General features: G+C 42.3%; 1 protein-coding gene and 1 long non-coding RNA gene across 7 annotated transcripts in view; one reads left to right on the forward strand and one right to left on the reverse strand.

Moving 5' to 3' along the window:
* The window catches only part of LOC139756375 (ataxin-10), a 62,291-nt gene that overhangs the window by 43,315 nt on the left and 5,101 nt on the right, over positions 1–13,875 (forward strand). For all 6 annotated transcript variants that reach the window (XM_071675771.1, XM_071675789.1, XM_071675797.1 and 3 more), the window contains 2 exons: positions 682–741; positions 1,004–1,103. In XM_071675771.1, coding sequence (XP_071531872.1) covers positions 682–741; positions 1,004–1,103 — 160 coding nt within the window. The remainder of the gene's footprint in view (positions 1–681; positions 742–1,003; positions 1,104–13,875) is intronic.
* LOC139756410 (uncharacterized) overlaps positions 1–13,875 on the reverse strand; it is a 225,148-nt gene that overhangs the window by 9,945 nt on the left and 201,328 nt on the right. The window lies entirely within an intron of this gene.

Here is a 13,875-nt window from a genome sequence, read left to right on the forward strand (position 1 = left end):
AATGCATATTAAATGAAATAATGGCAAATGCATCATGATAGTACAATGGGCAATCCTGTCTATTACTCTTTACCTATAACTGAATATTGCTTATAGCTCAGAAAAATTATTTTGCATTTTTTTTGTCTTTTTAGGGGTCAGGGTGGGTGAAGTGGAAAAGTTTTCCAATTTCAAAACTATAAATACAAACAATTTATGACAAATGAATTCTGTATCATTGCTATTCTGAAGCACAGTATACCTACAGAAGTAAAAAAAATATTTTAACAGCATATGCTAACATTCATAGCAAAGCAAAAGTGAAAGTTAGACTCTTTGTCTTGAATACAGCATTTCTGAACTGCATAATCCTCAAAGTTAACATCATTTACCCAGTTTTCCATTTCACTCCTTGTATTTTGGTTCCCTTTGCCCACATAGTACTGTATTGTTTACTTATAACATTTAAATTAGATGTGTATTTGTCTAATATATTCATGTTCCAATTTGAATATCAGTTTATTAACAAGTATATCTGTTATTAACCAATCTGCTTTTGATTTAAGCTCATACCTACTAATCCATCTTTCAGTTAATATGCACAATTGTCTACTGCTGTGTTGTCTTCTATACCTGTTAATGAAAATTGATCTTTTGCAGATATAATTCTTAATCTGTACACTACTGCTTAATTCTTTTCAGGGTGAGGCTGATAAGATTTTATGCACTCATGAGGGTCAGCTTGAACAAGATGATTCTCAGGTGGGCAAGAGGGAAATATCAGTTTAATTATAGAGTGTAGCCAAATGCTGAAACCTTTATTTGGTTGGTAATTACTTCATAAAATATTTTGAACCATAGCTCTACCACATCTTCATATTTACAATTCCAGGTGTATAAAATGAGAACATATGTACTCATCTAAATTTACAGGCTGAAATATTTTAATTCTGTATATGAATTATCATAAAGCTAATTTTGTTAATACAGTGTTACAGAGGATAATTCTCTTTTTGGCATGTAGGTGTTGGTAAGACTTACAAATTTTGTGTGCTCTGCTGCTGCATCTGATGCTTGGAGACATTTACTTCAGCAAGACTCCAGCCTTCTCATCACAAGTGTATGTAAGTATGCTAAATCAAGATCTTCCAATATATGAGTTACTATCAGCCCTCAACTTTCAGAATATTTTATCTCAAAAGATACTTGGAATTAATATGTACTATTCCAAGGGATAGGAGACTATGAATTTTACTCACATATCTCCATGTCATAAGATGCATTTAATGGGGTCAGGGGGCTGGAAACCTCCCTTCTTGTATTATCACATTCCAAAGACAGGAGAGAATGAGTAAGGAAAGGTTGATAAAGAGGATATATGTGTCAGAGTTGGAGGGAAAACGGAGAAGCAGGAGACCAAATGAGAGGTGGAAGGATAAAGTGAAAAAGATTTTGAGCAATCAGGGCCAGAACATACAAAAGGGTGAATGGTGCACATGAAATAGAGTGAACTGAAACGATGTGGAATACTTATGTCGGCATGCTGTCAATGGACTGAAACAAGGCGTGTGAAACATCTGGGATAAACCAAAGAAAGGTCTAAGGGGCCTGGATGTGGATAGGGAGCTGTGGTTTCGGTGCAATACACTTGACAGCTAGCAAGTATGAATATGTACATATGTATATATTTATCCCTGGGGATAGGGGAGAAAGAATGCTTCCCACGTATTCCCTGCGTGTCGTAGAAGGCGACTAAAAGGGGAGGGAGCGGGTGGCTGGAAATCCTCCCCTCTCGTTTTTTTTTTAATTTTCCAAAAGCAGGAACAGAGAAGGGGGCCAGGTGAGGATATTCCCTCTAAGGCCCAGTCCTCTGTTCTTAACGCTACCTCGCTAATGCGGGAAATGGCGAACAGTATGAAAGAAATAAAAGTATATATTTATATTTTTTTTTTTTTGCTTTGTCGCTGTCTCCCGCGTTTGCGAGGTAGCGCAAGGATACAGACGAAAGAAATGGCCCAACCCACCCCCATACACATGTATATACATACACGTCCTCACACTCAAATATACATACCTACACAGCTTTCCATGGTTTACCCCAGACGCTTCACATGCCCTGATTCAATCCACTGACAGCACGTCAACCCCGGTATAACACATCGATCCAATTCACTCTATTCCTTGCCCTCCTTTCACCCTCCTGCATGTTCAGGCCCCGATCACACAAAATCTTTTTCACTCCATTTTTCCAACTCCAATTTGGTCTCCCACTTCTCCTCGTTCCCTCCACCTCCGACACATATATTCTCTTGGTCAATCTTTCCTCACTCATTCTCTCCATGTGCCCAAACCATTTCAAAACACCCTCTTCTGCTCTCTCAACCACGCTCTTTTTATTTCCACACATCTCTCTTACCCTTACGTTACTTACTCGATCAAACCACCTCACACCACACATTGTCCTCAAACTTCTCATTTCCAGCACATCCATCCTCCTGCGCACAACTCTATCCATAGCCCACGCCTTGCAACCATACAAAATTGTTGGAACCACTATTCCTTCAAACATACCCATTTTTGCTTTCCGAGATAATGTTCTCGACTTCCACACATTCTTCAAGGCTCCCAGGATTTTCGCCCCCTCCCCCACCCTATGATCCACTTCCGCTTCCATGGTTCCATCCGCTGCCAGATCCACTCCCAGATATCTAAAACACTTTACTTCCTCTAGTTTTTCTCCATTCAAACTTACCTCCCAATTGACTTGACCCTCAACCCTACTGTACCTAATAACCTTGCTCTTATTCACATTTACTCTTAACTTTCTTCTTTCACACACTTTACCAAACTCAGTCACCAGCTTCTGCAGTTTCTCACATAAATCAGCCACCAGCGCTGTATCATCAGCGAACAACAACTGACTCACTTCCCAAGCTCTCTCATCCACAACAGACTTCATACTTGCCCCTCTTTCCAAAACTCTTGCATTCACCTCCCTAACAACCCCATCCATAAACAAATTAAACAACCATGGAGACATCACACACCCTTGCCGCAAACCTACATTCACTGAGAACCAATCACTTTCCTCTCTTCCTACACGTACACATGCCTTACAACCTCGATAAAAACTTTTCACTGCTTCTAACAACTTGCCTCCCACACCATATATTCTTAATACCTTCCACAGAGCATCTCTATCAACTCTATCATATGCCTTCTCCAGATCCATAAATGCTACATACAAATCCATTTGCTTTCTAAGTATTTCTCAAATACCTCGCAAACGCGGGAGACAGCGACAAAGCTATCCCTGGGGATAGGGGAGAAAGAATACTTCCCACACATTCCTCACGTGTCGTAGAAGGCGACTAAAGGGGACGGGAGCAGGCTCGCCAGAAACCCTCCCCTCCTTGTATTTTAACTTTCTAAAAAGGGAAACAGAAGAAGGAGTCACGCGAGGAGTGCTCATCCTCCTCGAAGGCTCAGACTGGGGTGTCTAAATGTGTGTGGATGTAACCAAGATGAGAAAAAAGGAGAGATAGGTAGTATGTTTGAGGAAAGGAATCTGGATGTTTTGGCTCTGAGTGAAACGAAGCTCAAGGGTAAAGGGGAAGAGTGGTTTGGGAATGTCTTGAGAGTAAAGTCAGGGGTTAGTGAGAGGACAAGAGCAAGGGAAGGAGTAGCACTACTCCTGAATCAGGAGTTGTGGGAGTATGTGATAGAGTGTAAGAAAGTAAACTCTAGATTGATATGGGTAAAACTGAAAGTTGATGGAGAGAGATGGGTGATTATTGGTGCATATGCACCTGGGCATGAGAAGAAAGATCATGAGAGGCAAGTGTTTTGGGAGCAGCTGAATGAGTGTGTTAGTGGTTTTGATGCACGAGACCGGGTTATAGTGATGGGTGATTTGAATGCAAAGGTGAGTAATGTGGCAGTTAAGGGAATAATTGGTATACATGGAGTGTTCAGTGTTGTAAATGGAAATGGTGAAGAGCTTGTAGATTTATGTGCTGAAAAAGGACTGGTGATTACCTGGTTTAAAAAGTGAGATATACATAAGTATACTTATGTAAGTAGGAGAGATGGCCAGAGAGCGTTATTGGATTACGTGTTAATTGATAGACACACGAAAGAGAGACTTTTGGATGTTAATGTGCTGAGAGGTGCAATTGGAGGAATTTCTGATCATTATCTTGTGGAGGCGAAGGTGAAGATTTGTAGAGGTTTTCAGAAAAGAAGAGAGAATGTTGGGGTGAAGAGAGTGGTGAGAGTAAGTGAGCTTGGGAAGGAGACTTATGTGAGGAAGTACCAGGAGAGACTGAGTACAGAATGGAAAAAGGTGAGAACAAAGGAGGTAAGCGGAGTGGGGGAGGAATGGGATGTATTTAGGGAAGCAGTGATGGCTTGCGCAAAAGATGCTTGTGGCATGAGAAGCGTGGGAGGTGGGTTGATTAGAAAAGGTAGAGAGTGGTGGGATAAAGAAGTAAGATTATTAGCGAAAGAGAAGAGAGAGGTATTTGGACAAATTTTGCAGGAAAAAAAAGGCAAATGAGTGGGAGAGGTATAAAAGAAAGAAGCAGGAGGTCAAGAGAAAGGTGCAAGATGTGAAAAAGAGGGCAAATGAGAGTTGGGGTGAGAGAGTATCATTAAATTTCAGGGAGAATAAAAAGATGTTTTGGAAGGAGGCAAATAAAGTGCGTAAGACAAGGGAGCAAATGGGAACTTCAGTGAAGGGGGCTAATGGGGAGGCGATAACAAGTAGTGGTGATGTGAGAAGGAGATGGAGTGAGTATTTTGATGGAGTGAGTATTTTGAAGGTTTGTTGAATGTGTTTGATGATAGAATGGCAGATATAGGATGTTTTGGTCCAGGTGGTGTGCAAAGTGAGAGGGTTAGGGAAAATGATTTGGTAAATAGAGAAGAGGTAGTAAAAGCTTTACGGAAGATGAAAGCCGGCAAGGCAGCAGGTTTGGATGGTATTGCAGTGGAATTTATTAAAAAAGGGGGTGACTGTATTGTTGACTGGTTGGTAAGGTTATTTAATGTATGTATGATTCATGGTGAGGTGCCTGAGGATTGGCGGAATGCTTGCATAGTGCCATTGTACAAAGCTCAAATTACAGAGGTATAAGTTTGTTGAGTATTCCTGGTAAATTATATGGGAGGGTATTGATTGAGAGGGTGAAGGTATGTAAAGAGCATCAGATTGGGGAAGAGCAGTGTGGTTTCAGAAGTGGTAGAGGATGTGTGGATCAGGTGTTTGCTTTGAAGAATGTATGTGAGAAATACTTAGAAAAAAAAATGGATTTGTATGTAGTGTTTATGGATCTGGAGAAGGCATATGATAGAGTTGATAGAGATGCTCTGTGGAAGGTTTTAAGAATATATGGTGTGGGAGGCAAGTTGTTAGAAGCAGTGAAAAGTTTTTATCAAGGATGTAAGGCATGTGTACGTGTAGGAAGAGAGGAAAGTGATTGGTTCTCAGTGAATGTAGGTTTGCGGCAGGGGTGTGTGATGTCTCCATGGTTGTTTAATTTGTTTATGGATGGGGTTGTTAGGGAGGTGAATGCAACAGTTTTGGAAAGAGGGGCAAGTATGCAGTCTGTTGTGGATGAGAGAGCTTGGGAAGTGAGTCAGTTGTTGTTCGCTGATGATACAGCGCTGGTGGCTGATTCATGTAAGAAACTGCAGAAGCTGGTGACTGAGTTTGGTAAAGTGTGTGAAAGAAGAAAGTTAAGAGTAAATGTGAGTAAGAGCAAGGTTATTAGGTACAGTAGGGTTGAGGGTCAAGTCAATTGGGAGGTAAGTTTGAATGGAGAAAAACTGGAGGAAGTAAAGTGTTTTAGATATCTGGGAGTGGATCTGGCAGTGGATGGAACCATGGAAGCGGAAGTGAATCATAGGGTGGGGGAGGGGGCGAAAATTCTGGGAGCCATGAAGAATGTGTGGAAGTCGAGAACATTATCTCGGAAAGCAAAAATGGGTATGTTTGAAGGAATAGTGGTTCCATCAATGTTGTATGGTTGCGAGGCGTGGGCTATGATAGAGTTGTGCGCAGGAGGGTGGATGTGCTGGAAATGAGATGTTTGAGGACAATATGTGGTGTGAGGTGGTATGGTCGAGTAAGTAATTTAAGGGTAAGAGAGGTGTGTGGAAATAAAAAGAGTGTGGTTGAGAGAGCAGAAGAGGGTGTTTTGAAATGGTTTGGTCACATGGAGAGAATGAGTGAGGAAAGATTTACCAAGAGGATATATGTGTCAGAGGTGGAGGGAACGAGGAGAAGTGGGAGACCAAATTGGAGGTGGAAAGATGGAGTGAAAAAGATTTTGAGTGATCGGGGCCTGAACATGCAGGAGGGTGAAAGGCGTGCAAGGAATAGAGTGAATTGCAATGATGTGGTATACCGGGGTCGACGTGCTGTCAATGGATTGAACCAGGGCATGTGAAGCGCCTGGGGTAAACCATGGAAAGTTTTGTGGGGCCTGGATGTGGAAAAGGAGCTATGGTTTCGGTGCATTATTACATGACAGCTAGAGACTGAGTGTGAACGAATGGGGCCTTTGGTGTCTTTTCCTAGCGCTACCTCGCACACATGAGGGGGGAGGGGGTTGTTATTCCATGTGTGGCAAGGTGACGATGGGAACAAATAAAGGCAGACAGTATGAATTATGTACATGTGTATATATGTATATGTCTGTGTGTGTATATATATGTGTACATTGAGATGTATAGGTATGTATATTTGTGTGTGTGGACGTGTATGTATATGCATGTGTATGTGGGCGGGTTGGGCCATTCTTTCGTCTGTTTCCTTGCGCTACCTCGCTAACGCGGGAGACAGCGACAAAGCAAAATAAATAAATATATATGTGTGTGTGTGTATATATTGATATGCATATGTATGTATATGGGCATTTATGTATATATGTATATGTATGTATATATATATATATATATATATATATATATATATATATATATATATATATATATATATATACATACTGGTGACTGAGTTTGGTAAAGTGTGTAAAAGAAGAAACTTAGGAGTAAATGTGAATAAGAGCAGGGTTATTAGGTACAGTAGGGTTGAGGGTCAAGTCAACTGGGAGGTAAGTTTGAATGGAGAAAAACTGGAGGAAGTAAAGTGTTTTAGATATCTGGGAGTGGATCTAGCAGCAGATGGAACCATGGAAGCGGAAGTGAATCATAGGGTGGGGGAGGGGGCAAAAATCCTGGGAGCCTTGAAGAATGTGTGGAAGTCGAGAACATTATCTCCGAAAAGAAAAATGGGTATGTTTGAAGGAATAGTGGTTCCAACAATGTTGTATGGTTGCGAGGCGTGGGCTATGGATAGAGTTGTGCGGAGGAGGGTGGATGTGCTGGAAATGAGATGTTTGAGTGGAAATAAAAAGAGCGTGGGTGAGAGAGCAGAAGAGGGTGTTTTGAAATGGTTTGGGCACATGGAGAGAATGAGTGAGGAAAGACTGACCAAGAGGATATATGTGTCGGAGGTGGAGGGAACGAGGAGAAGTGGGAGACCAAATTGGAGGTGGAAAGATGGAGTGAAAAAGATTTTGAGTGATCGGGGCCTGGACATGCAGGAGGGTGAAAAGCGGGCAAGGAATAGAGTGAATTGGATCGATGTGGTAGACTGGGGTAAACGTACTGTCAATGGATTGAATCAGGGCATGTGAAGCGTCTGGGGTAAACCATGGAAAGTTCTGTGGGGCCTGGATGTGGAAAGGGAGCTGTGGTTTCGGGCATTATTATATGACAGCTAGAGACTGAGTGTGAACGAATGGGGCCTTTGTTGTCTTTTCGTAGCACTAACTCGCACACATGAGGGGGGAGGGGGATGTTATTCCATGTGTGGCGAGGTGGCGATGGGAATGAATTTAGGCAGTGTGAATTGTGTGCATGTGTATATATGTATGTGTCTGTGTGTGTATATATATGTGTACATTGAGATGTATGGGTATGTATATTTGCGTGTGTGGACGTGTATGTATATACATGTGTATGGGGGTGGGTTGGGCCATTTCTTTCGTCTGTTTACTTGCGCTACCTCGCAAACGCGGGAAACAGCGACAAAGCAAAATAAATATATATATATATATATATATAATTTTTTTTTTTTTTTTTTTTTATACTTTGTCGCTGTCTCCCGCGTTTGCAAGGTAGCGCAAGGAAACAGACGAAAGAAATGGCCCAACCCCCCCCATACACATGTATATACATACGTCCACACACGCAAATATACATACCTACACAGCTTTCCATGGTTTACCCCAGACGCTTCACATGCCTTGATTCAATCCACTGACAGCACGTCAACCCCGGTATACCACATCGCTCCAATTCACTCTATTCCTTGCCCTCCTTTCACCCTCCTGCATGTTCAGGCCCCGATCACACAAAATCTTTTTCACTCCATCTTTCCACCTCCAATTTGGTCTCCCTCTTCTCCTTGCTCCCTCCACCTCCGACACATATATCCTCTTGGTCAATCTTTCCTCACTCATCCTCTCCATGTGCCCAAACCACTTCAAAACACCCTCTTCTGCTCTCTCAACCACGCTCTTTTTATTTCTACACATCTCTCTTACCCTTACGTTACTCACTCGATCAAACCACCTCACACCACACATTGTCCTCAAACATCTCATTTCCAGCACATCCATCCTCCTGCGCACAACTATATCCATAGCCCACGCCTCGCAACCATACAACATTGTTGGAACCACTATTCCTTCAAACATACCCATTTTTGCTTTCCGAGATAATGTTCTCGACTTCCACACATTCTTCAAGACCCCCAGAATTTTCACCCACTCCCCCACCCTATGATCCACTTCCGCTTCCATGGTTCCATCCGCTGCCAGATCCACTCCCAGATATCTAAAACACTTCACTTCCTCCAGTTTTTCTCCATTCAAACTCACCTCCCAATTGACTTGACCCTCAACCCTACTGTACCTAATAACCTTGCTCTTATTCACATTTACTCTTAACTTTCTTCTTCCACACACTTTACCAAACTCAGTCACCAGCTTCTGCAGTTTCTCACATGAATCAGCCACCAGCGCTGTATCATCAGCGAACAACAACCGACTCACTTCCCAAGCTCTCTCATCCCCAACAGACTTCATACTTGCCCCTCTTTCCAAAACTCTTGCATTTACCTCCCTAACAACCCCATCCATAAACAAATTAAACAACCATGGAGACATCACACACCCCTGCCGCAAACCTACATTCACTGAGAACCAATCACTTTCCTCTCTTCCTACACGTACACATGCCTTACATCCTCGATAAAAACTTTTCACTGCTTCTAACAACTTTCCTCCCACACCATATATTCTTAATACCTTCCACAGAGCATCTCTATCAACTCTATCATATGCCTTCTCGAGATCCATAAATGCTACATACAAATCCATTTGCTTTTCTAAGTATTTCTCACATACATTCTTCAAAGCAAACACCTGATCCACACATCCTCTACCACTTCTGAAACCACACTGCTCTTTCCCAATCTGATGCTCTGTACATGCCTTCACCCTCTCAATCAATACCCTCCCATATAATTTACCAGGAATACTCAACAAACTTATACCTCTGTAATTTGAGCACTCACTCTTATCCCCTTTGCCTTTGTACAATGGCACTATGCACGCATTCCGCCAATCCTCAGGCACCTCACCATGAGTCATACATACATTAAATAACCTTACCAACCAGTCAACAATACAGTCACCCCCTTTTTTAATAAATTCCACTGCAATACCATCCAAACCTGCTGCCTTGCCGGCTTTCATCTTCCGCAAAGCTTTCACTACCTCTTCTCTGTTTACCAAATCATTTTCCCTAACCCTCTCACTTTGCACACCACCTCGACCAAAACACCCTATATCTGCCACTCTATCATCAAACACATTCAACAAACCTTCAAAATACTCACTCCATCTCCTTCTCACATCACCACTACTTGTTATCACCTCCCCATTTGCGCCCTTCACTGAAGTTCCCATTTGCTCCCTTGTCTTACGCACTTTATTTACCTCCTTCCAGAACATCTTTTTATTCTCCCTAAAATTTAATGATACTCTCTCACCCCAACTCTCATTTGCCCTTTTTTTCACCTCTTGCACCTTTCTCTTGACCTCCTGTCTCTTTCTTTTATACATCTCCCACTCAATTGCATTTTTTCCCTGCAAAAATCGTCCGAATGCCTCTTTCTTCTCTTTCACTAATACTCTTACTTCTTCATCCCACCACTCACTACCCTTTCTAATCAACCCACCTCCCACTCTTCTCATGCCACAAGCATCTTTTGCGCAATCCATCACTGATTCCCTAAATACATCCCATTCCTCCCCTACTCCCCTTGCTTCCATTGTTCTCACCTTTTTCCATTCTGTACTCAGTCTCTCTCATATATATATATATATATATATATATATATATATATATATATATATATTTAATTCTATTATTATCTTTTATTATACTTTGTCGCTTTGTCCTGCGTCAGCGAAAGGAAACAGACGAAAGAATGGCCCAACACCCACATACACATGTATATACATATACATCCACACACGCACAAATACATACTTATACATTTCAAGATGTTTTGGAAGGAGGTAAATAAAGTGCATAAGACAAGGGAACAAATGGGAACTTCAGTAAAGGTGGCTAATGGGGAGGTGATAACAAGTAGTGGTGATGTGAGAAGGAGATGGAGTGAGTATTTTGAAGGTTTGTTGAATGTGTTTGATGATAGAGTTGCAGATATAGGGTGTTTTGGTCGAGGTGGTGTACAAAGTGAGAGGGTTATGGAGGATGATTTAGTAAACAGAGAAGAGGTAGTAAAAGCTTTGCGGAAGATGAAAGCCAGCAAGGCAGCGGGTTTCGATGGTATTGCAGTGGAATTTATTAAAAAAGGGGGTGACTGTATTGTTGACTGGTTGGTAAGGTTATTTAATGTATGTATGACTCATGGTGAGGTGCCTGAGGACTGGTGGAATGCTTGCATAGTGCCATTGCACAAAGGCAGAGGGGACAAAGGTGAGTGCTCAAATTACAGAGGTATAAGTTTGTTGAGTATTCCTGGGAAATTATATGGGAGGGTATTGATTGAGAGGGTGAAGGCATGTAAAGAGCATCAGATTGGGGAAGAGCAGTGTGGTTTCAGAAGTGGTAGAGGATGTGTGGATCAGGTGTTTGCTTTCAAGAATGTATGTGAGAAATACTTAGAAAAGCAAATGGATTTGTATGTAGCATTTATGGATCTGGAGAAGGCATATGATAAGAGTTGATAGAGATGCACTATGGAAGGTATTAAGAATGTATGGTGTGGGAGGCAAGTCGTTAGAAGCAGTGGAAAGTTTTCATCGAGGATGTAAGGCATGTGTACGTGTAGGAAGAGAGGAAAGTGACTGGTTCTCAGTGAATGTAGGTTTGCGGCAGGGGTGTGTGATGTCTCCATGGTTGTTTAATCTGTTTATGGGTGGGGTTGTTAAGGAGGTGCATGCAAGAGTTTTGGAAAGAGGGGCAAGTATGCAGTCTGTTGTGGATGAGAGAGCTTGGGAAGTGAGTCAGTTGTTGTTCGCTGATGATACAGCGCTGGTGGCTGATTCATGTGAGAAACTGCAGAAGCTGGTGACTGAGTTTGGCAAAGTGTGTGAAAGAAGAAAGTTGAGAGTAAATGTGAATAAGAGCAAGGTTATTAGGTACAGTGGGGTTGAGGGTCAAGTCAAATGGGAGGTAAGTTTGAATAGAGAAAAACTGGAGGAAGTGAAGTGTTTTAGATGTCTGGGAGTGGATTTGGCATCAGATGGAACCATGGAAGTGGAAGTGAATCATAGGGTGGGGGAAGGGGCGAAAATTCTGGGAGCCTTGAAGAATGTGTGGAAGTCGAGAACATTATCTCGGAAAGCAAAAATGGGTATGTTTGAAGGAATAGTGGTTCCAACAATGTTGTATGGTTGCGAGGCGTGGGCTATGGATAGGGTTGTGCAGAGGAGGGTGAATGTGCTGGAAATAAGATGTTTGAGGACAATATTTGGTGTGAGGTGGTTTGATCGAGTAAGTAATAATAAGGTAAGAGAGATGTGTGGTAATAAAAAGTGTGGTTGAGAGAGCAGAAGAGAGTGTTTTGAAATGGTTTGGTCACGGAGATAATGAGTGAGGCAAGATTGGCCAATAGGATATATGTGTCAGAGGTGGAGGGAACGAGAAGTGGGAGACCGAATTGGAGGTGGAAAGATGGAGTGAAAAAGATTTTGAGTGATCGGGGCCTGAACATGCAGGAGGGTGAAAGGTGTGCAAGGAATAGAGTGAATTGGAATGATGTGGTATACCGGGGTCGGTGTGCTGTCAATGGATTAAACCAGGGCATGTGAAGCATCTGGGGTGAACCATGGAAAGTTCTGTGGGGCCTGGATGTGGGAGCTGTGGTTTCGGTGCATTATTACATGACAGCTAGAGTCTGAGAGTGAATGAATGGGGCCTTTGTTGTCTTCCTAGTGCTACCTCGCACACATGAGGGGGAAGAGGGGGTTATTTGATGTGGCAGGGTGGTGATGGGAATGAATAAAGGCAGATAGTATGAATTATGTACATGTGTATATATGTATATGTCTGTGTGTATATATATATGTATAGGTATGTGTATTTGCGTGTGTGGATGTGTATGTATATACATGTGTATGTGGGAGGGTTTTCTTTTGTCTGTTTCCTTGCGCTACCTCGCTAATGCGGGAGACAGCGACAAAGCAAAATAAATAAATATATAACATTTTAACATACACATATATATGTATACATACACAGACATAATACATATATAACACATGTACAGAATTCATACTAGCTGCCTTCATTCATTCCCGTTGCCACCCCTCCACACATGAAATGACAATCCCCTCCCCCCCGCATGCGCATGAGGTAGCTCTAGGAAAAGACACAAATGCCACATTCGTTCACACTCAGTCTCTAGCTGTCATGTGTAATGCACCGAAGCCACAGCTCCCTTTCCACATCCAAGCCCCTGCAAAACTTTCCATGGTTTACCCCAGACGCTTCACATGCCCTGGTTCAATCCACTGACAGCATGTCGACCCTGGTATACCACAACGTTCCAATTCACTCTATTCCTTGCATGCCTTTCACCTTCCTGTATGTTCAGGCCCCAACTGCTCAAAATCTTTTTCACTCCATCCTTCCTTCTCCAATTTGGTGTCCCACTTCTCCTCGTTCCCTCCACCTTTGACACATATATCCTCTTTGTCAATCTTACCGCACTCATTCTCTCCATGTGACCAAACCATTTCAATACACCCTCTTCTGCTCTCTCAACCTCACATCTCATTAAACCTTTCATTACTTACTCGATCAAACCACCACATACCACGTATTGTCCTCAAACATTTCATTTCCAACACATCCACCCTCCTTTGCACAACCCTATCTATAGCCCATGCCTCACAACCATATAATACTGTTGGAACCACTATTCCTTCAAACATACCCATTTTTGCTCTCCGACATAACATTCACACCTTCCACACATCCTTCAACACTCCCAGAACCTTCACCCCCTCCCCCACCCTGTGACTCACTTCAACTTCCATGGTTCCATCTGCTGCTATATCCTTTCCCAGATATTTAAAACACTTCGCTTTCTCCAGTTTTTCTCCTTTCAAACTTGCCTCCCAATCAACTTGCCCCTTAACCCTACTGAACCTAATAATCTTGCTCTTCACATATACTCTCAGCTGTCTTCCTTCACACACTTTACCAAACTCAGTCACCAACTTCTCTGAAGCAGTTTCTCATCCGAATCAGCTTCCAGCACTGTATCATCGGTGAACAACAACT

The sequence above is a fragment of the Panulirus ornatus genome, chromosome 2, assembly GCF_036320965.1.
Source record: "Panulirus ornatus isolate Po-2019 chromosome 2, ASM3632096v1, whole genome shotgun sequence".
Taxonomy (NCBI): domain Eukaryota; kingdom Metazoa; phylum Arthropoda; class Malacostraca; order Decapoda; family Palinuridae; genus Panulirus; species Panulirus ornatus.